General features: G+C 42.4%; 2 protein-coding genes across 4 annotated transcripts; both read left to right on the top strand.

Annotated features, from left to right (window-relative positions):
- The first annotated feature begins 742 nt into the window (after window positions 1–742).
- On the top strand, window positions 743–20488 carry LOC139556931 (RNA-binding protein 39-like). 3 transcript variants are annotated; one of them, XM_071371086.1, is made up of 15 exons: window positions 743–1158; window positions 3624–3680; window positions 5281–5333; window positions 5956–6150; window positions 10746–10799; window positions 14484–14601; window positions 14753–14905; window positions 15018–15155; window positions 15242–15307; window positions 15387–15591; window positions 15853–15954; window positions 17462–17576; window positions 17728–17833; window positions 19507–19585; window positions 19848–20488. In XM_071371086.1, the coding sequence occupies exons 2-15, from the start codon at window positions 3630–3632 to the stop codon at window positions 19946–19948; spliced, it is 1536 nt and encodes a 511-aa protein (XP_071227187.1). In that variant the 5' UTR covers window positions 743–1158; window positions 3624–3629; the 3' UTR covers window positions 19949–20488. The 3 variants fall into 3 exon arrangements, with proteins under 3 accessions (XP_071227187.1, XP_071227189.1, XP_071227188.1); XM_071371087.1 differs by having other exon boundaries at window positions 819–1158; window positions 3610–3680; XM_071371088.1 differs by lacking the exon at window positions 10746–10799.
- Window positions 20489–21605: 1117 nt separating this feature from the next.
- On the top strand, window positions 21606–22594 carry or90j1 (odorant receptor, family 90, subfamily J, member 1). The gene has a single exon (XM_071370960.1). The coding sequence runs from the start codon at window positions 21606–21608 to the stop codon at window positions 22536–22538; it is 933 nt and encodes a 310-aa protein (XP_071227061.1). The 3' UTR covers window positions 22539–22594.
- Window positions 22595–22904: the final 310 nt, after the last annotated feature.

Here is a 22904-nt window from a genome sequence, read left to right as displayed (position 1 = left end):
GCGAGTATTCAGACCCCTCTAGCGACAAATCTAGGGACTTTTTCTGGAGTTATTGGAGACTCTGACTTGAAAGCACGTAGGCGGCCCAGTCCTCGCACAGCAGTCCCTCCTAGCTGCAGTCAGAGCAGGAGATGTTCACCCCTCCGCGTCCAGACTGCAAATGAATCACGCATGTGGGAAGCTGCTGCTGGCTGATCCCACCCTGGCTTACATTTTTTTTTTTAACAATTAACCTGAATTAGGGCCAGACTAGTTACCATAATTCTCTCACATTGCTATTGACAGTTTTTTCTATTGTCTCTTTTTGGTCCATTTAGATTGTTAATGTAGATTGTATACAAAAAAAATGAAAAAACGTTATGATTAAAAATGTTCATGTTTTACTGTGACTTGTTGTAGGCTCCTAAGTGGACCATAAGGTTAAAAACCAAACCAAATTAAGAAAACTAAACTAAAAAACTAAAAATGTAATAAAAAACTAAGTGACTCCGCCAGAGTTTCTCTTTTGGGTTACTTTTGCCGGTCCCAAGCTCAGATAAAGGAAGAGGGTCGGAATTGTGACATAAAAAAGACAAGAATCGACAGAAGAAAGTTCATTTGTAGTTCTAAACATATTTAGGGTGTTTTTTACTCACTTTTTGTCTCTCGTTATCTCTCCTACAGCGTCCATCACAATTACAAGTACATGGCCACTTATGCAAATTGGTGATGACGTCTTTTAGCGACTTCTAGGACAGCCAATAGCTGCTTTCCTTACTGAGGAGTTGGCAACACTGGATAGGACCACGCTCATCGCAAGTCGCGTGTTGATAAAACGAGAGAACGCCATTTTAGAGACGCTAATGAAGTTGTTAAACGCAACAAAAAAAGTTATACACGTTATAGCTAGCTAATATAAGGCTGAATTCATTACTGGCTGCTGTTAATAATTTCGTTTGCATACTACTGTACAGTAGCGCGGAACGAGAGCATTTCTTTTTAAGCTGTTGTGTGTTGTTGGGAAGAACAGCAGCAGGCGAATCCGAGGTCAAATTGGGCCAATTTTATCCTGAAGGCGTAGTTGGCTAACGGTAGTTCACTGGCTGATTTGATAAGTTTGCAAGCTAACTTAATTGTTTCTGGTCACAGAAGAAGCAGACGTTGGGACAAATCCCTGCGGTAAGTTAGATAACGTTACCATTACAAATCGCCACAGGCACATCTTCCTCACAGAGTTTGGCTAACGTTGTCTAGCTAGCTAGCGTTACTAGAAAACATATTGGTAGTAAGCTAGTTAAGTTCCATGTGGTTCTTGCTCAAGCTAGTTGGAAGCTGCAGGAGTGTTGGTCTATAAAAGGGACAGTAATGCGCTAGCTAGCAGATTGTAAAGGGCTAATGTAATGAGAGGCTCCGTACTGTCATAGTTTCTAAACCTAGAGGCGAGACTTCCGGGAACGCTTGCGACACAGACCGGGGATTGAGAAGACATTGAAATTCTTCCTTAGTTCTTCTCGAAATCTTAAAATGCACAACATAGATATGAGCCAATGTCTTAAGTAGTTGAACGTGTTATTACTCCAACCTCGTGAAAGTGACATACTGACACGTTTTAATTTGTCAAACTATTTTCTATTGAAAGACTGACAGTTAACGGCTTGCACATGACGACTGTTATACCCGGTGACGTGTTACTAAATATGAGCTTAGCTTCGCCATGGATTCGCCTACAAGTATGATCGGGGATTTCTATTGGAGAAGCAGTTTTGGCCTGTCTTCATACTGTACTGTTTGGTATAATTTTAACCAGAATAGATTCTGACCCTATGCTTGTTTACAGCTGCACTGGGGTCGGACAGGCTTCCTAGGGTGTTGGGGGACAAAATTAAACTTTGGTTCTGGTGTTATACTTTATATTCCATGTTATGGTAACACAGAACAGTTTATTCCATGAGAATAGGATTTACCATTGCTGAGATCTTATTTTCAAATGATCAGAAAAGGTCAAAAAGGTTGCGGACAGGTCAATGTTAATCCCTAGTCAACAATGGCACCAAATCACTTGTCTGGGTTCAAAAATTCAACACGTTTTGTCCAATATCTCAAGATAGGGTGGTCATATTGTTTTGCCATTTTCAGAGCTAATGTAGAACACAGATTATTCAAATAAAGTAAAATGCAATATTATACAAATGTAACCGATGTGAAATAGCTAGTTTCACATCTAGTGCGTGCTAATAGTGTTTTAATCGGTGACGTCACTCGCTCTGAGACCTTGAAGTAGTTGTTCCCATTGCTCTGCAAGGACCGCAGCTTTTGTGGCGCAATGGGTAACGATGCTTCGTGGGTGTCAGTTGTCGATGTGTGCAGAGGGGTCGGGGTGAGGGGACGGACGTAAGTTATACTGTTACACAAATTAGGCAGTATGGAATACACAATTACAGTAATTTAAGCCCAATTTAAGGTAGGGTGGTCATATTAACAAATCAAAATGTTTTATGCAAAACTGAGTTTGTAACCATTTATGAAATTAGAATTAAAAAAATTATACTACTTTATGCAAATCAGATAAGTAATGTGGTAATTCGTCTACGGAATAAAAAATTACCGCATGTTACGCCCATTCATATAAAGTAAGGTGGCCATATTGTTTACATATTTATGCAGAACTGGGAGTTTACACTGAGGAGTAAGGTGCCACTCATTATACTAGTCGAATAAGACATGGAAGAGAGAATGAATTTTGGCCAATATGTATTTATAGACTAATAAACATTAAACAAATAGCCAAACTGAAAACTGCAGACATTACTAGTGCCTCCCCCGTGATCAAACCGCTATAAAAAAATAAAATGAAAGGCAGCCTAACGTGATCATTGACAGCTGCCTTGAAGGACACAAATAAAACATGCTTTCTGCTACCAAGATCACTGAAATGAAGTGTGTGCGCGTTCACGTGAAGGGTGGGGGGGATTTTCGGCACAACACCGGCTCCGTGGTGTCTTAATTTAAACAGGAAGCCTGTCCAACTCGGTGCAGCTGTAAGCAAGCAGGGTCGGAATCTATTTTGGCTAGTATATTATTCAAATTAGACCAACAGGCTAGGCAAGCTATCGGCTTGGCTAACGTTAAGTAGCTAGTGCTAATTTACTAGGTATATAGATGGGTTGGGTGTTGAGCAATAAAACCGACGCGTGCACAACTATGGCGCAAAACAGACAGGGTTGGCTTAGATTGACAACATGTCAACAATATTTTGTCTCCAATGTTTATTGAAAACATAAATACATTTTCACAATGAGCACTTGTCTCTCATACATCGTTAGTTGGTTAGCGAATTTTAGCAATATTAACATAGACGTGACACCAGTCAAAACAAGACATGGTATCAAGGACAAGCTGAAACAAGCCACCTACGATTCCCCACATGGCAGGTTCTTGTCATTGTTGCTAGCTATCTGGCTGTCCAGAATCACAACAGCACAGACTTCTGCCCCAATGAAGTGTGCACATCGTTTTCGTGATGTTGTCAGCTAACCCCAATATTCTGTGCCAGTTGTAGTATCTAGCTATCTATATTAGACATATTTCTGCTTTTATCTCATGACTGATGTTCTGACTTGATTGTATCAGGTTTTCTCTTTCAGGAGACCATGGCAGACGACTTTGATGTTGAGGCTATGCTAGAGGCTCCATACAGAAAGGTGGGTAGCTAGAATTGCCAGCCTTGTAGCTATGTTATTTTTTTTTTTTGCGCATTCTCTATTTGCTGGTCTTGTATCATCTTGCTGCTCAGAGATATGTTGCTATTATTTATAGTTAAATGGTTGTTGTGCCTCTCAATGTTTGAATGAGGTGTGTGATGCATTGACATAATCAAAAATTCTGAATAAACACCCATCTCTCTCTTTGTAGACTTGCCTAACGATATCTCCCCTCTTCTCTCACCTTTTGATTCGAGTGTGAACTGTGGGGGGTGGGGGGGGGGGGGGGGGGAGGGAGGGAGGGAGGTTAAGGTAGTAATTGCGCAATGTATTGATGTACTGTGATCCCCTAGGACAAAAAGAGCTTCATCTTAGAACATCCTATCACCTGTTTGGTTGCAACAAGGTGAATGCAAATGGATGATAATCAGCACATTTTACCCCACATGCAAAGGAGACAATATTCACATTTTCTGTTGATATGGTAGCTAAAGGCATTTTCACAATGTTTACACCTAATGTTACAGTTGGATCGACCCATAGAAATATAATTACTGTGGTACCAGTAGCACATATTCTTTTGTTATGCGTCAGTGTCAATCAAGTAAGTCTGACCTAAAATAGGCCTTACATGTGTTAGTACCTATTTTACCCTTACATTTGGCTTTAGTAGATTAGCCTTCTCTATAGTATACTTTAACAAATAAGGCTTAAATGTGTAGTCATGATTTTGCCACGGTCAACAAAACAAGCTATTGATTATTTTAAAATATGAATACTGTCTCCCTGCCCAAGTCTATTGTGATGGTTTCTGATTTTGTAAATCAGCATCTTGACTTTGCATGCCTTTTAACACCAGTAATACTTTACGTTTATTTTCTTACCACAATTTATTTGTAAGATTTATTTCAAGATTTAATTTCTATTATACATTTAGTTAATGATTTCACCAGTATGAGTATTTTTCCCCTCATAAAATTCAAACCATTCAAATACAAACATCTCCATTCAGCTGGCACAAAAAAATATATAGGACATTTAACATGAGGCTAAACTAGTAGAATTTTTTTTGCTTCAGTTTTACTTGGGAGTCCATATTACTAAGCAGTGTGACTCCCTGTTTGCTTCAGGGCGAGATGTGTGACAGAGGTGGCATCGAACTCTTACAGTCCAAGAAGGAAAATGGGTGAAGATCACTGGACTGACATCAACCACAGGATCTCTTTTAGCGGCTGTGGGCCAAGCATGGTCTCAGTGGGCTTAGGAACAGATAGTGGTACGGGTACGACAAAGGAGGGGTGGGGTTGAGATGACCAAACTGTATCATGCCAAAATAGTATATATTTTTCCAATAGACTTTGACTTTTGGTTGGATTGAGTACTGTATAATATGTAGTTATAACAGCAGGGGGAGTAATTGGAGTGGAACTCTACATGGGCTGTAGAAGGACCCCCTTACATACTTGTCCAAACATATTAATGTTAACAGTATTTTAACCTAATGGCTATGTTCCGTATTTTCTTGTTCCCTCCCTCACCCCTGACGACTTGCAATGTTTCCTCTACATCCTCATGATGTTCTTCTATCAACCCTGCTTAGGATGAGATAAAGTCCTCTAGTGCTAATGGACACGAAGAGCGCAGTAGTAAGAAGTAAGTACTGATTTTTAAACTCTTTGCTAAACCATCTCCACACAGACTGTTCTCTCTGCTACCGCACAGCAAGCGGTACGGGAGCGCTAAGTCTAGGTCAAAGAGGCTTCTAAACAGCTTCTACCCCCAAGCCAGAAGACTCCTGAACATCTAATCAAATGGCTACCCAGACTATTTGCATTGCCCCCCCCCCCCCCTTACGCTGCTGCTACTCTGTTATTATCTATGCATAGTCACTTTAATAACTCTACCTACATGTACATATTACCTTGACCGTTGTCCCCGCACATTGACTCCGTACCGGTACCACATGTATATAGCCTCGCTATTGTTATTTTACTCATGCTCTTTAATTATTTGTTACTTTTATTTATTTATTTTGTTTATTTTTCTTAACTGCGTTGTTGGTTAGCTTGTAAGTAAGCGTTTCACTGTAAGGTCTACACCTGTTGTATTTGGCGCATGTGAAAAATAAATTTTGATTTATCTTGTCAGTTGCTACTAGTCATGTTTCAATCGTGTAACCTTTTGGAAACTGCATCAGTGATGGATAGATGTCTAAAGTATCCGTTTACAATTGTATTCTGTGACTGCACCGTGGTAATGTCATCCTGTGTTCCAGGAAAAAGAGGAGCCACATTAGGAGTAGTCGGAGCCCGAGCTCTGACAAGTGCAAGAGCAAAGTTGGGAAGAAGAGCCAGGATCGGAAAAGGAGCAAGAGTCCGGAGAAGAAACGGAGCCGCAGTAAAGAGCGCCGGCGCAGTGCTTCCCGTAGCAGGGAACATGCTGGACGCTACAGAGGACGCCGGAGCCCCTTGTACGTATTGCAGGGTTTTCCAAACTCTGTGCACGTTGAATTCTTTGCCCAAGCACTACACAGCTGATTCAAATAATCAACTGATCATCAAGCTTTGATCATTTTAGTCAGCTGTTTAGGGTAAAAACCAAAACGGGCACCTCTTTGGTTCCTGAGGACTGAGTTTGGGAAACGCTTATGTATTTTTTTTCCTGTGTCACAATTTTTGGGCTTCCTTATTTTGTCTACAGACAAATGGGTTGGAATAATCTGCTATATCTCCTCCTTGAACATAATTCGTGTTTTCCACTGTGAAAGCTGTTGTCTATAGAAACTTTCTGTTGATGATGAAATGAAACCTGGTTTTGTTTTTAAAAGTGGTTTAGTTTGTTGCCTTTCTAATCAAATTGTATTGGTCACATACGTGATTAGCAGATGTTATTGCGGGTGTAGCAAAATGAATTAAGACTATATACATATGGACAAGCGATGTCAGAGCGGAACGGACTAAGATACAGTAGAATTTTATTAGTATTTTATTTAACCTGGTAGGCCTGTTGAGAACAAGTTCTCATTTACAACTGCGACCTGGCCAAGATAAAGCAAAGCAGTGCGACATAAACAACACGAGTTACCCATAAACAAACATACAGTCAATAACAGAGTAGAAACATCTATGTACATTGTGTGCAAATGTAGAAGAGTATGGAGGTAGGCAATAAATCGGCCATAGAGGTGAAATAATTACGATTTAGCCATAACACTGGAGTGATAGATGTGCAGATGATGATGTGCAAGAAGAGATACAGGGATGTGAAAGAGCAAGAGGGTAAGTAATAATATGGGGATGAGGTAGTTGGGTGTGCTATTTACAGATTGGCTGTGTACAGTGATCGGTAAGCTGCTCTGACAGCTGATGCTTAAAGTTAGAGAGGGAGATATAAGACTCCAGCTTCAGTGCTTTTTGTTTATACGTTTTTTTTTGCAATTCGTTCCAGTCATTGGCAGCAGAGAACTGGAAGGAAAGGTGGCCAACGGAAGTGTTGGCTTTGGGGATGACAAGTGAAATATGAATTATACCTGCTGGAGCGTGCGGTATGGGTGGGTGTTGCTATGGTGATCAGTGAGCTGAGATAAGGCGGGGCTTTACCTAGCAAAGATTTATAGATGACCTGGAGCCAGTGGGTTTGGCGACGAATATGTAGTGAGGGCCAGCCAGCGAGAGCATACAGGTCGCAGTGGTGGGTAGTGTATGGGGCTTTGGTGACACCGGATGGCACTGTGATAGACTACATTCAGTTTGCTGAGTAGAGTGTTGGGGGCTATTTTGTAAATGACATCGTCGAAGTCAAGGATCGGTAGGATGGTATGTTTGTCAGCATGAGTGAAGGAGGCTTTGTTGCGAAATAGGAAGCCGTTTCTAGATTTCATTTTGGATTGGAGATGATTAATGTGAGTTTGGAATGAGAGTTTAGTCTAACCAGACACCTAGGTATTTGTAGTTGTCCACATATTCTAGGTCAGAACAGTCCAGCTTAGTGATGCTAGTCTGGCAGGAGGGTGCGGGCAGCAATCGGTTGAAGAGCATGAACTTAGCTTTACTAGCATTTAAGAGCAGTTGGAGGCCACGGAAGGAGTGTTGTATGGCGTTGAAGCTCGTTTTGGAGGTTTGTTAGCACAGTGTCCAAAGAAGGGCCAGATGTATACAGAATGGTGTCGTCTGCGTAGAAGTGGATCAGAGAATCACCAGCAGCAAGAGCGACATCATTGATATATATATATATATATAGAGAAAAGAGTCGGCCCGAGAATTGAACCCTGTGGCACCCCCATAGAGACTGCCAGAGGTCCGGACAACAGGCCCTCCGATTTGACACTGAAATCTGAGAAGTAGTTGGTGAACCAGGCGAGGCAGTCATTTGAGAAGTGAAGGCTATTGAGTGCCGATTTAAAAAAATGCGGTGATTGGCAGTCGAAAGCCATGGCCAGGTCGAAAAAGACGGCTGCACAGTACTGTCTTTTATCGATGGCGGTTATGATATCGTTTAGGACCTTGAGCGTGGCTGAGGTGCACCCATGACCAGCTCGGAAACCAGATTGCATAGTGGAGAAGGTACGGTGGGATTCGAAATGGTCGTTGATCTGTTTGTTAACTTGGCTTTCGAAGATTTTAGAATGGCAGGGCAGGATGGATATAGGTCTATAACAGTTTGGGTCTAGAGTGATGACCGCGGCAGCTTTCCAATCTTTGGGGATCTCAGACGATACGAAAGAGGTGAATAGGCTAGTAATAGGGGTTGCAATAATTTCGGCAGATAATTTTAGAAAGAGAGGGTCCAGATTGTTTTGCCCAGCTGATTTGTAGGGATCCAGATTTTACAGCTCTTTCAGAACATCAGCTGTCTGGATTTGGGTGAAGGAGAAGTGGTGGAGGGTGGCTTGGGCAAGTTGCTGCAGGGGGTGCTGAGATGTTGGCCGGGGTAGGGGTAGCCAGGTGGAAAGCATGGTCAGCTGTAGAAAAATGCTTAATGAAATTATTGATTATCATAGATTTATCGGTGGTGAGTTTTTTCTATCCTAAGTGCAGTGGGCAGCTGGGTGGAGGTGCTCTTATTTTCCATGGACTTTAGTGTCCCAGGAAGCAAATTTATGTTTGAAAAAGCTAACTTTAGCTTAACTAAATGAGTATATTGGGTACTGACTTCCCTGAAAAGTTGCATATCGCGAGAGCTATTCGATGCTAATGTAGAATGCCACAGGATGTTTTTGTGCTGGTCAAGGGCAGTCAGGTCTGGGGTGAACCAAGGGCTATATCTGTTCTTAGTTCTACATTTTTTTTTGAATGGGGCATGCTTATTTAAGATGGTGAGGAAAGCACTTTTGAAGAGCAACCTGTCATCTTCTACTGACGGGATGAGGTCAATATCCTTCCAGGGGACCCGGCCCAGGTCGATTAGAAAGGCCTGCTATCTGAAGTGTTTTGGGGAGCGTTTGACCGTGATGAGGGGTGGTCGTTTGACCGCGGACCCATTACACACGCAGGTAATGAGGCTGAGATCCTCGTTTAAGACAGCAGATGTGTATTTAGAGGGCAAGTTGGTCAGGATGATATCTAAGAGGGTGCCCATGGTTACGGATTTAGGGTTGTACCTGGTAGGTTCCTTGATCATTTGTGAGATTGAGGGCATCTAGCTTAAGATTGTAGGACGGCCGGGGTGTTAATCATGTCACAGTTTAGGTCACCTAACAGTACGAACTCTGAAGATAGATGGGGGGCGATCAATTCACATATGGTGTCCAGGGCACAGCTGGGGCTGAAGGGGGTCTATAACAAGCAGCAACGGTGAGAGACTTGTTTCTGGTAAAGATGGTATAGAATACAGTGTATACATATGAGCTGAGTAATGCAAGTTATGTAAACATTATTAAAGTGACTTGTGTTCCATTCCTTAGTGGCCAGTGATTTCTAGTCTCTGCCTATAGGCAGCAGCCTCTAATCTGCTAGTGATGGCTGTTTAACAGTCTGATGGCCTTGAGATAGAAGCTGTTTTTCAGTCTCTCAGTCCCAGCTTTGATGCACCTGTACTGACCTCGCCTTCTGGATGGTTGCGGGGTGAACAGACATTGGCTCGGGTGGTTGATGTCCTTGATGATCTTTTTGGCCTTGCTGTGACATTGGGTGGTGTAGGTGTCCTGGAGGGCGGGTAGTTTCCCCCTTGTAGTGAGTTGGGCAGACCGCACCACCCTCTGGAGATCCTTGCAGTTGCGGGCGGTGCAGTTGCCATAGCAGGCAGTGATACAGCCCGACAGGATGCTTTCAATTGTGCATCTGTAAAAGCTTGAGGGTTTTAGGTGACAAGCCAAATTTCTTAACCTCCTGAGATTGAACAGGCTCTGTTGTGCCTTCTTCACCATACTGTCTGTGTGGATGGTCCATTTCACTTTGTCAGTGATGTGTACGCCAAGGAACTTGGAAGTTTTCCACCTTCTCTACTGCGGTCCCGTCGATGTAGATAGGGGGGTGCACCCTCTGCTGTTTCCTGAAGTCCATGATCATCTCCTTTTTGTTTTGTTGACGTTGTTTTCCAGGCACCACACTCCCAGAGACATCCCCTCCTCCCTGTAGGCTGTCTAGTCATCGTTGGTAATCAAGCCTACTACTGTTGTCGCCTGAACTTGATGATTGAGTTGGAGGCGTGCTTGGCCTATGTTCTATGTTGAAGTTCACGGATGAGACGGATAACTGAAGCCATAGCCCTGGTTTTGTGTCCTCAGGTCAATCCCCTCCCTGTTTGTGACCGGGCTGATGACCGGGCTGAGTACACAAAGTAGGCCCAAATGAGGGAAGGAAACTAAGTTGAATAGAATAATACTTATGTATTAAAAAAAACATACAGTTTGGCATAGTAGGCATACATACTGAGCTGAACCTTGTTTTACACCCTAGTTTGGAGATGAAATGTTGTGGTGTTCCGGGAGGGAAGGTTGGTCCACAACATGCCAACAAACTAAGTTTTTTATCATGTGTTGGTGTTTGCCTGTTGGATGTCTTGTCAATAAAGTATGTATGTAAAGTCTGGGTAAGAACTAAACCTTGTGATTGTTCCTTTTTTCAGTCGGAAACGCTCAAGAAGTCGTAGCCCCTTCAAGAAAGACAAGAGTCCAGTAAGGTGAGATACACAGCCGGATTGTCTTAGAAGCCACAGTGGGGCGGGTCAAAAGCTTCAAGTTCCTTAGCATGCACATCACAGAGGACCTGAAATGGTTCCTGCACACCGACAGCGGGGTGAAGAAGGTTCAACCTCTGGAGGCTGAAGAAATTTGGCGTTTGCCCCCAAGACCCTCACAAACTTCAACAGATACACCATCGAGAGCATTCTGTCGGGCTGTCTCAACGACTGGTACGGCCGCAACAACTTCACCGACCGCAACCATAGGGTGGCGCGGTCAGCCAGTGCATTATCGGGGGCACACTTCCTGTCCTCCAGAACATCTACAGCACCCGGTGTCACAGGAAGGCAAGAAAGATCATTAAGAAGGTGGAGATAGTACAGGTGCATCAAAGCTGGACTGAGAGACTGATAAACAGCCTTCACTAGCCAGCTGGTACCCTGCCCTGAACCTTAGACTGCTGCCCTATGTACATAGTCATTGAACACTGGTCACTTTAATAATGTTTACATACTGTTTTAACCCACTTTATATATATATATGTGAAAATTCACCTTCATTTAACTAGGCAAGTCAGTTAAGAACAAATTCTTATTTACAATGACGGCCTAGGAACAGTGGGTTAACTGCCTTTTTCAGGGGCAGAATGACAGATTTTTTTACCTTGTCAGCTCAGGGATTTGATCTAGCAACCTTTCGGTAACTAGCCCAACGCTCTAACCACGTTTGTCTGTGTGAGAAATCAAAGTTTATTTGTCACGTGCGCCGAATACAACAGGTGTAGACCTTACAATGATATGCTTACTTACAGGCTCTAACCAATAGTGCAAAAAAGGTATTAGGTGAACAGTGGGTAGGTAAAGAAATAAAAAGACAGGCTATATACAGTAGTGAGGCTACATGCAGACACCGGTTAGTCAGGCTGATTGAGGTAGTATGTAGATATGGTTAAAGTGACTATGCGTATATGATGGAACAGAGAGTAGCAGTAGCGTAAAAGAGGGGTTGGTGGTGGGACACAATGCAGATAGCCCGGTTAGCCAATGTGCGGGAGCGCTGGTTGGTCGGCCCAATTTAGGTAGTGTGTATAGTTAAAGTGACTATGCATATATGATAAACAGAGTTGCAGCAGCGTAAAAAGAGGGGTTTTCGGGGAGGGGGGGGGGGGAGCTCACAATGCAAATAGTCTGGGTAGCCATTTGATTACCTGTTCAGGAGTCTTATGGCTTGGGGGTAAAAACTGTTGAAAAGCCTTTTTGTCCTAGACTTGGGCCCCTGGTACCGCTTGCCATGCGGTAATAGAGAACAGTCTGTGGCGGGGGTCTTCGTCAATTTTTAGGGCCTTCCTCTGACACCGCCTGGTGTAGAGGTCCCCCAGTGATGTACTGGGCCGTACGCACTACCCTTTGTAGTGCCTTGTGGTCAGAGGCCGAGTAATTGCCGTACCAGGCAGTGATGCAACCAGTCAGGATGCTCTTGATGTTGCAGCCGTAGAAACTTTTGAGGATCTCAGGACCCATGCCAAATCTTTTTAGTTTCCTGAGGGGGAATAGGCTTTGTCGTGCCCTCTTCACAACTGTCTTGGTGTGTTTGGACCTTTCTAGTTTGTTGTTGATGTGGACACCAAGGAACTTGAAGCTCTCAACCTGCTCCACTACAGCCCCGTCGATAAGAATGGCGGCGTGCTCCGTCCTCCTTTTCCTGTAGTCCACAATCATCTCCTTTAGTCTTGGTTACGTTGATGGATAAGTTGTTGTTCTGGCACCACCTGGCCACACACACACACACACAGTCGTGGCCAAAAGTTTTGAATGGCACAAATATAAATTTTCAGTCTGCTGCCTCAGTGTCTAGATATTTTTGTCAGATGTTACTATGGAATACTGAAGTATAATTACAAGTGTCAAATTGACAATTACATGAAGTTGATGCAGAGTCAATATTTACAGTGTTGACCCTTTTTCAAGACCTCTACAATATGCCCTGGCATGCTGTCAATTAACTTCTGGGCCACATCCTGACTGATGGCAGTCCATTCTTGCATAATCAATGCTTGGAGTTTGTCAGAATTTGTGGGTTTTTGTTTGTCCACCCGCCTCTTGAGGATTGACCACAAGTTCTCAATGTGATTAAGGTCTGGGGAGTTTCCTGTCCATGGACCCAAAATATCGATGTTTTGTTCCCCGAGCCACTTAGTTATCACTTTTGCATTATGGCAAGGTGCTCCATCATGCTGGAAAAGGCATTGTTCATCACCAAACTGTTCCTGGATGGTTGGGAGAAGTTGCTCTCAGAGGATGTATTGGTACCATTCTTTATTGATGGCTGTGTTCTTAGGCAAAATTGTGAGTGAGCCCACTCCCTTGGCTGAGAAGCAACCCCACACATGAATGGTCTCAGGATGCTTTACCGTTGGCATGACACAGGACTGATGGTAGCGCTCATCTTGTCTTCTCCGGACAAGCTTTTTTCCAGATGCCCCAAACAATCGGAAAGGGGATTCATCAGAGAAAATGACTTTACCCCAGTCCTCAGCAGTCCAATCCCTGTACCTTTTGCAGAATATCAGTCTGTCCCTGATGTTTTTCCTGGAGAGAAGTGGCTTCTTTGCTGCCCTTCTTGACACCAGGCCATCCTCCAAAAGTCTTCGCCTCACTGTGCGTGCAGATGCACTCACACCTGCCTGCTGCCATTCCTGAGCAAGCTCTGTAGTGCTGGTGCCACGATCCCGCAGCTGAATCAACTTTAGGAGACGGTCCTGGCGCTTGCTGGACTTTCTTAGACGCCCTGAAGCCTTCTTCACAACAATTGAACCACTCTCCTTGAAGTTCTTGATAATCCGATTTAGGTGCAATCTTACTAGCAGCAATATCCTTGCCTGTGAAGCCCTTTTTGTGCAAAGTAATGATGATGGCACGTGTTTCCTTCCAGGTAACCATGGTTGACAGAGGAAGAACAATGATTCCAAGCACCACCCTCCTTTTGAAGCTTCCAGTCTGTTATTCGAACTCAATCAGCATGACAGAGTGATCTCCAGCCTTGTCCTCGTCAACACTGGCACCTGTGTTAACGAGAGAGAGAATCACTGACATGTCAGCTGGTCCTTTTGTGGCAGGGTTTAAATGCAGTGGAAATGTTTTTGGGGGATTCAGTTCATTTGCATGGCAAAGAGGGACTTTGCAGGCAATTGCAATTCATCTAATCACTCTTCATAACATTCTGGAGTATATGCAAATTGCCATCATACAAACTGAGGCAGCAGACAGCAGGCAGCAGAAAATTAATATTTGTGTAATTCTCAACTTTTGGCCACGACTGTGTTTGTGTGTGTGTGTGTGTATATATATATATATATATATAGTATTCTAGTCATGGCTTATCCTATATAACTACTGCTGTACACACCTTTTCTATTCATATACTGTATATTTATATTCTGGACATTGATCGTTCAGATACTGCTCGTTGTTATTTTTACTTGTGTGTTGTATTGCTAGATTGTTGGAGCTGGACATAAGCATTTTGCTGCACCTACGATAACTTCTGCAAATCTGTGTATGCGACCAATAAACTTTGATGTGATTTATAAGCTCTATCGTGGTTTCGGTTTTGTGAACTGGACTCTTTGCTCACCATCCCTGAAAATGATATGTGTTAAACTCTGTTTGCACTTTTTTTTCAAGGAAACCAATTGACAACCTGACCCCAGAGGAGAGGGATACCCGCACTGTTTTTTGTATGCAGCTGGCAGCCAGAATCAAACCACGAGACCTGGAGGACTTCTTCTCAGCCGTGGGGAAAGTCAGTATTCGCAGTTTACAAACATAAAAGTAGATTGCATTATCTTTGCCGTATGAAATAATTCAACAGACTTTATTGTGACAGAATTTAGCTCATGGTCATTAGGAAGGTGCTCACTCTTGACACACTATTACTATTTTATCCCCTGTAGGTGAGAGACGTGAGGATGATCTCTGACAGAAACTCCAGGAAGTCAAAGGGCATTGCCTACATTGAGTTTCTGGAAGTGAATTCAGTCCCGCTGGCTATTGGCTTAACTGGTCAGAGACTTCTAGGAGTGCCCATCATCGTACAGGCCCCTCAGGTAGTTGATTTAACTATAATATTTAGCATTGATGGAATCAGTAAATGTGATGTCACCTTTCACCGCTTACTTGGCAGATGGCATAGACTCACCATTTTGTGTGTGTGTGCAGGCTGAGAAGAACAGAGCTGCAGCAATGGCCCACAACCTTCAGAAGGGTAATGCTGGCCCTATGCGGCTGTATGTGGGCTCTCTGCACTTCAACATCACAGAGGAGATGCTGCGAGGTGTCTTCGAGCCTTTCGGAAGGGTAAGGAGGAAACACCATCACTTATCAATTACATTTTAACTTCCTTTTACACTAACTCTCTTGTATCTAACTGTTTTCCTTAACAGATTGAGAGCATACAACTGATGAATGACAGTGAAACTGGACGATCCAAAGGATATGGTTTCATCTCAGTAAGTTCCTGATTTTAGACTTACAATAGATTAGGGTATGTGCCATTTTAGTTAGCTGATTCACACTGTATTATTGTAGTTTGCAGATGCAGAGTGCGCTAAGAAGGCCATGGAGCAGCTGAATGGCTTTGAGCTGGCCGGACGGCCCATGAAGGTTGGTCACGTGACGGAACGCACCGACCCCTCCAACGCCAGCTCCTTCCTGGACAACGACGAGCTGGAGAGGACAGGCATTGACCTGGGCACCACCGGGCGCCTGCAGCTCATGGCCCGGCTGGCAGAGGGTGAGATATTAGCTGCTGTTTTTGAGTGAATGTAGTTTGGTCTTTTTGGTGCTCAAAATTGCCATTTAGGTTTATTTGTCAGCAGTAAGGGAAAGTTGAGCTTAGTATTCGATATGTCTACTTTTGTGCTGAAATCTAAAACTGATTTGGTCAACCAAGGTGTTACCCCAGTTGACTTCTAGAATCGCTCCAGTGTGTGCTCGAGTTGTTTTGAATAGCTTTGAACAGACTTGATGCTAATGAATAGTTTGTTTCCCTCAGGTACTGGTCTTCAGATCCCCCCGGCTGCACAGCAGGCTCTACAGATGAGTGGATCCATCCACTCGACTCAAATCCACTTCGTCAACATGGCAGCTGGTACAGGTAGGCTCATTATCCATGTGTAACGTATCATACTACATATTGTGGAATGAACTACTCACTGGCCTCATCTAAGAACACTGCAGACTCCTCAAAGGAGAGGCATTTGAAGTTTGAGCTTTTTGATACCTCGTGCAAATGTAAAATTCACCACTACGTTTCCTTTAGAATGAGTTTCATGATCAATAGCCAAAGGTAGGTAGCAAAGGAAAGCTGTCACACCTGCTTTGGCAGGATGATTTACAGTTACCTTTTTGCTCCTCCCTTAATTTGGTCTGTGATGTCAGAAAACAGTGCAAAGAGGGCGAACATTATCTGGAGATTAAATGTGTTAACATGATCTGCATCCATGACCACCAGTATATGATAATCTCAAATGAACCGCCGTAAGACTTCTCTTTTCTCACTATCATTTCTCCTTTTAATGATCTCTTCCACATTTATCCAATAGATCCACATGTAAACACTAAAGGCCAATCTGGCATTGCCACCAACACTCATTATGAGGTATGTTAATCACTTCAACAACCTGCCGGTCTCTGAGATGTCTATGTGAAAGCTGTTTTTTCACTCACTATGGCCCTGCTTGAAAAGAGCACATTGAATATCATGGGCAACTGGTACGAAACCCAGAAATGAGTTAACATCATTCAAGTCAACCTGTGTGTTTTGCCTTGCCAAAGCCAGCAGTTTGTCTTGCTAGGTGAAGGGACTCTTCAAACTTTTGTAACACACTTCAATATCACAGTACCATGTTAGATGTGAATGCTGATATTGAACTAGCATGCAGATAACCATTGCTTCTCTCATATTGTGTGGCTAATGCTATGGCTGTCCCCCCTCTAGCACATAGGCTTAATGTGCACTGCAGTGTAGTAAGTCAATGGTCTTCATCCATTGTGCATCGTTCCATCCTCACAACCTTTTCTAACTGAAGTGCGTCTTTAATTTCTCTTCTTCTAATCTTTTAGACATACAAGCCAGCCTGAACCCACCCCCTGAAGGTGAACGTGAAAGTGTACAGCTTCTCAAATCTGCACATTATTTAATGCTCATCTAAAATAAATCCTTTTGTTTAAATTTCTCATGTTTCAAACCGGAAAGAGCTCTCCAATGGTCCTTTTTTCTTGTATTGGTTTGAAATCATTGCCGTCATGCATACCCACATTTTATTTTGGTTTAAGCCAAATGATAAGATTCTCAAGCTGTCCGTTTTCATCTTCTCTGGTTTTCTTGTGTGTGTAACTACATTGTGTCTAAATGTGCATTGAAACAACACATGAAAAACTAGTCCTGTACTTTGAGATGTATTCATTGGGGGGAGGGAATGGAAAGGATTGTCAGTCTGATGTTCTCAGTTGGAAGCAGGGTTGGGGTCAATTAATGCCATTTGAAATTCCAGTCAGTTCGGGAACCGATGTTCAATTCAACAGACAGGAATTAATCTGCACTTGACAGCAGCTCTGGTGAGAAGGACCTCTGTTAATGATACTGTCATCTCCTTTTACAGCTCCTGCCACCCATTCACTGAACCTGGCTCCAAGCAGGAACCAAGCCATGAACCTCTCAACGCAGCCACTGGCTACTCTCTGCCTACAGCTGTCCAACATGTTCAACCCACAGTTGTGAGACACTACTTTTAACCTTTTCGTTTCATGATGAAAGGAAGCATTGTTTTTGATCTTTAATTAAATGAATGTAACTGATCATTTCCTTAAGCTGGGTTAGGGAATGAATGAATGATGAATGGCTTGAAATTACCTGCCTCTTTTCCAGGGAAAATGAACCCGGCTGGGATGTTGAGATTCAAGATGACGTCATTGAGGAGTGCAACAAACACGGTGGAATTGTCCACATATACCTCGACAAGGACTCCCCTCAGGTAAACAACTTTTGAAATGCACTTTGTTGTGTCTCTGACTGATTAAATTATATGACAGGCTACTTTATCAAATCGATTACCTAACGTTTTATTGATTACGTGATTGAATTAAACCATGCAACAATTAACTCGTTAATAACCTTCTGCACCACATAAGAATGATTATAGAGCTGCTGGCTTCCTGAATAAACTCTTAAACATCTGAAGATCTTATATATCAATAGCAGTCAATTATTAATCGTCACCTTATTCAGTCTCATCTGAACGTCGTAAAATCCTTGGTTATTGAACCCTGGCTAACAAGTTGAATCAGCATTACAAAAATTGGCTTAATTGTTTATTTACTAAATACCTAAATGATCACACAGAATTACATATACACAGGATGGATCATACATTGATTTCAAATCATGTCATAAAAGAAAGTCCCTAGCGGACGAAACCGATATGACAGCTGATTACACAAATAAAGGGGGTTGGGTTTGAATGAAAGAGCGGGAAGACTGAGGAACAAAAGGATTGGGTCTCTATTGGTCCTTGAGAAGCTATGCTGCCATAAATACAGAATCTTATGAATTCTATTAACCGCCCATTCAGATAAGGAAAATGCAAGATATATATTTACACTGAACTGCGCTTCGATAGATGGAAGACTGGTTTGCCCAGCAGAGATCGCCCTTGTCCTTTGAAGAATATTTCTGGTTGTAGAGCGGATACGTTGTACCCTGTCGTTCTTACTAAGAGATTCTGTCCCTTCCTAGGCCACGTACGTTTACAGCTGCAGCTGATAACTCGACTTCTAGGATGCATCACTTCTTTAGTGAATAAGAGTTCAAAGTTCATTTTGCCATAATTAGCTCACGCTGAATTCTAGTAGAAATTCATCCTTCCAGCGTGGTGATCGTCACCTCCACGTTGAAATTAGCCGTTTTACATTTAACATTTACATTTAAGTCATTTAGCAGACGCTCTTATCCAGAGCGACTTACAAGTTTTAAACGTATGAACACCAGTCCTCAAGTCGTCGAACCCAAGTTGACTTCCATCAACGGGCTTTTGTATTGGGGGAGAGAAGGGGGTGTGTTTCATAGTTCTCAACCAATGTCTGTTCACTTGGGCGTGGCCACTGAGCATAGTTTACTTAGGAAAACAATTCTCTCATTTAGAATCTTAAAATTACATTTAATCTTTTCACAAATAGTTTCATATTTAAACATTTTAAATTGCACAATTCCATGTGAATCTGTTAACTAGGAACGTGTAGACTTTCCCAGATCCGACAATTTGTCGTACCAACGGACACTTTCAACTGGTTGGATTACAGAAATATTGTACCTTTCCCCAACCTTTTGATGTTACCATACGTTGTTAACAAAGGGCTTTCCAAGTGTCCATTCTGTAGGGTGGAGAGAAAAGGGAGAAATGTATGTATGGGGGTCATAAACCTCCTACAACAGGGCAACTTCATGACAACTTTATAGAAGTGGATAGGTCTAAGGTGGTCCAGGAAATTGTGCACTTTGCAAATAAATTATAAATGCAGTTACCATTTCTTTGTTTTCTATTATGGTTTAATGTACAAATGTATATGTTTCTACCTTTTTACCCATCAAATGGTCTGTTGCAGATTGATAGTTTACCCTTACCTTATTACTTCTTCCTTTCCTTTATAGGGCAAAGTGTACATAAAATGCCCCACAATCCCAACAGCAATGGCTGCAGTGAATGCGCTACATGGGCGGTGGTTTGCAGGTGTGTATCCTTCTACCAATGGATTATGTATGGTCATTATTTGATATTTATATACCTTGCATTTTAAATCAGTTATGTTTGTGGTTAGGGATGGTGGGAATTAACCAAAATGAAATAGTACCATGTTTAGGGAATTTGTGCTGCTGATTTGTCATCTGTAGCTAGATTGTGTTCTTTAGAACTCAGGTTTCTACATTTAATACATGACTAATGCATATGTATTTGACAAGTATTGATTAAATGTTTTTTTTTCTCTCTGTAGGTAAAATGATCACTGCAGCGTACGTACCTTTCCCGACCTACCATAACCTTTTCCCTGATTCGTTAACGGCAGCCCAGTTATTGATGCCTGTGCGGCAATGATTCTACCATGCATGGAGTAGATGTCACAATGCCCGTTGGCTTCAATAATGTACATCATTTTTGCCAATATGTTGGGATCTTATTGAACGCAGTAGCAAATTACTGTACCAGTTCCACCCTATCTTCATCACGCAATGTTTTCTTGTTCAGTCTGACAGCTATTAGAGGCTAAGCTTGAGTTCCTCTGTAGCCACACATTTCTGTAGCTGCACTTGAGCAAATTACGTTGTTTCAACCTGCATTGTGAAAATACTACCTTTTGGGGTTTTGGTGGGGGAGGGGAACGTAGGGTACGGAGTTGTTTTACAGTGGGAAGTCTGCGTATATTTCTGTTGAAACTGACCCCAGAAGAACGACCCCTTTTTGGACAGCCCAACCAAATTAACCTGTGACTCGAATTGCAGTTTGCCCTATGCTGTCATCCCATTAGGGCATTTATATTGTACATTTAGTCATTCCGTTGTGCTTTAGAAATGTTCATTTGCCATGTACGTTTTTTTTGTCAGTTAATGTGTTAAATAAAAAAACGATGCCTACTAATAGTTTTTTCTTTTTTACAACTCCAAGATATTCATTGTTTTGAGACTACTTTACGTTAACATTTTGTAATCAACTTGATTCGGGTGGGTCAATGTGATGCATTTTGTCATCTTAATGACTTTGCCCTCCATTCCAGATGAAACAATCCAAAGTCATATGCATTTGTCATAACCTGGTTTACAACAGCTGGTCTTATTCTCTGAGTTGGTGTTTACGCAACCCCATGTCCTGCTTTATAATTATACTGTTTAAATATGCAGTAAGCCTGCATCTGTAGAAATTGTAATCCTACACAGTTACACCATGGGTATGGTACTGATTTGATAAATCAATACATTTAGCAGTACAGAACTGGTCAATAGATTTAGAAGTTTTGCGCTTCAGATAGTCTTGACTTTTCTCGAACTCACAATTCAATCCCTTAGGACAGCACTAACTCCCATGAATGCCAATTATGAAACCTGCATCAAATCATTCCTAACTTGTGTCATCAGCATCTCATGAGAATTGCTTGACAGTGATGCATTCTGGTAATAACCTTTTTAGGAATCGCTTGGGCTTGACTCTGAGGAGAATGTGAAATGTCACTGGGTCCCCTAAGCCCCCATGACAAGATGTTTATCTGTAGAACTCTACAAGTCCCAAGTCAGCAGTGATCTGTTGAGAGCCTGCAGACTTCACCAATAAACATGAACTCATACCCAAACGTTGGTCCCTTTACTGTACCTTGGTTCTTGACATTAGGCTGGGACCCTTGAGTACATCATCCTATGTTCTATCACCAGTGGGTGACTTGTTTTCCACACCAGTGACTATAAGAAACTCTTCTAGCCCCCTTCAAAGAGGGGTAAGACATCTCTCATCCATTCAACAGAACAGATATTCAGTACTGAATGTATCCATTTTCAAGGAACTGCAATGGTTAACAGTAGCCATGTGTTCCTTATCTTTTTCTTGATTCATTTCATAGCACATCTGTACTTAATGCATCTTCCTTTGTCGTGTTTTGGAGACAAAGCTACTATAGTGTCTGCTCTTCACACACCTTAGCGGTAGCAGTGAGAGATAGATAACAGGTTCATCGTTGGTGTTTGATTCTGCACCAGAGGCCACAGGGATGACTAGCAACTTCTCCTCCCCCAGCGGGCGAAGAGACTTCTTTGAGGAGGCTTTGTTCAAGAACCTCACAGTGGTTCTGTTAGGCCTTGTTATTAACTATATCAATGGGACCCTGTTGTACACCTTCTTCACCAATGTGACCTTCCACAGCGACTCCAGGTACATCCTGTACATGCAGCTGATCATCAATGACAGCATCAAGATGTCTTTCATTGTGCTCTTGCTTGTCATGTCCTATGTCTGCCCTTTCCTAAATGTGTCTGTGTGTATAATTCTGATTCTAATAGGAGGCAACACTCATAAGAACACTCCTCTGAACTTGGCAATCATGTCTATTGAACGCTTTGTAGCCATCTGTCATCCTTTACAGCACCCTCTGATCTGCACAGTGAGTAGGACCTATGTGCTCATCGCCTGTATTTGGGTTGTAGGGGCCATCCCTGGGTTCATAGATGTCATTATCGCCTTTGTCTTTAAGCCTTTGTCATTTTTCTCTACCGGTAGGATGTGCTATCATCAGAATGTCTTTGACTCAGTTCACAATTACAACAACAACTATGCCACCAATATCCTTTACATGTGCTTTGTGTGGATCACATTGATCTACACTTACTTTAGAGTGATGCTTTCAGCCAAAGCTGCAACCTCAGATCCAGTTTCAGCCAGAAAAGCCCGGATTACTATACTACTGCATGGGGTGCAGCTGCTGCTCTGTATGCTGTCCTACATCACTCCTGTCATGGACACTACCCTCATCATCCTCTTCCCCAAGTTCCGCTCCATCATACTGTTCTGCAATAACATCATAACTAACATGTTACCCCAGCTGCTCAGCCCTCTCATCTACGGTCTGAGAGATCAGAAGTTTAAGAAGTACATGAAGGGTTCTCTTCTTTCTATGAAAACCAATCCGGTAGTGAAACCTAACTGAAACGTAAAGCACTGGGGGAATTTTCAGTGGGGTAAACCAGTGCAACATGTAGAACATTGCTACTAGAAATTTCTACTGCACTTACATGAATGTTGTCAGGTGCAGTGCTACACTTGTTGCATGATACCTGCAGTTGAAAGAGCCAATGGTGAAATAACGTAGTCTGAGCTTAAACGTGTACAATAACAGCAATTATTTGCTATACTGCACATCTAAGTAATAAACCATCTGCTCTGCAATCTGGTATTGCCCTTTCTCAAGCACAGCAGGTAATGCTTATTGCTTACATATAGAACATTTGATTAAATTGTGTTACTGACCATTAATGTACTATGTATTAGTTTTAAATTCAGCATGAGCCAAGAT

The sequence above is a fragment of the Salvelinus alpinus genome, chromosome 28 (assembly GCF_045679555.1).
Source record: "Salvelinus alpinus chromosome 28, SLU_Salpinus.1, whole genome shotgun sequence".
Classification (NCBI taxonomy): Eukaryota; Metazoa; Chordata; class Actinopteri; order Salmoniformes; family Salmonidae; genus Salvelinus; species Salvelinus alpinus.
Note: the sequence above shows the minus strand (reverse complement) of the source record. Positions and strands in the feature narration are given on the sequence as shown.

Excerpts from the sequence above, each read along its gene's own strand:
- LOC139556931 (XM_071371086.1), top strand. The coding sequence starts at position 3,630 with ATGGCAGACGACTTTGATGTTGAGGCTATGCTAGAGGCTCCATACAGA. Across the intron at positions 3,681-5,280 it reads TAGAGGCTCCATACAGAAAG|GATGAGATAAAGTCCTCTAG; the intron begins GTGGGTAGCTAG and ends AACCCTGCTTAG. Across the intron at positions 14,602-14,752 it reads TCTTCTCAGCCGTGGGGAAA|GTGAGAGACGTGAGGATGAT; the intron begins GTCAGTATTCGC and ends TATCCCCTGTAG.
- or90j1 (XM_071370960.1), top strand. The coding sequence starts at position 21,606 with ATGACTAGCAACTTCTCCTCCCCCAGCGGGCGAAGAGACTTCTTTGAG.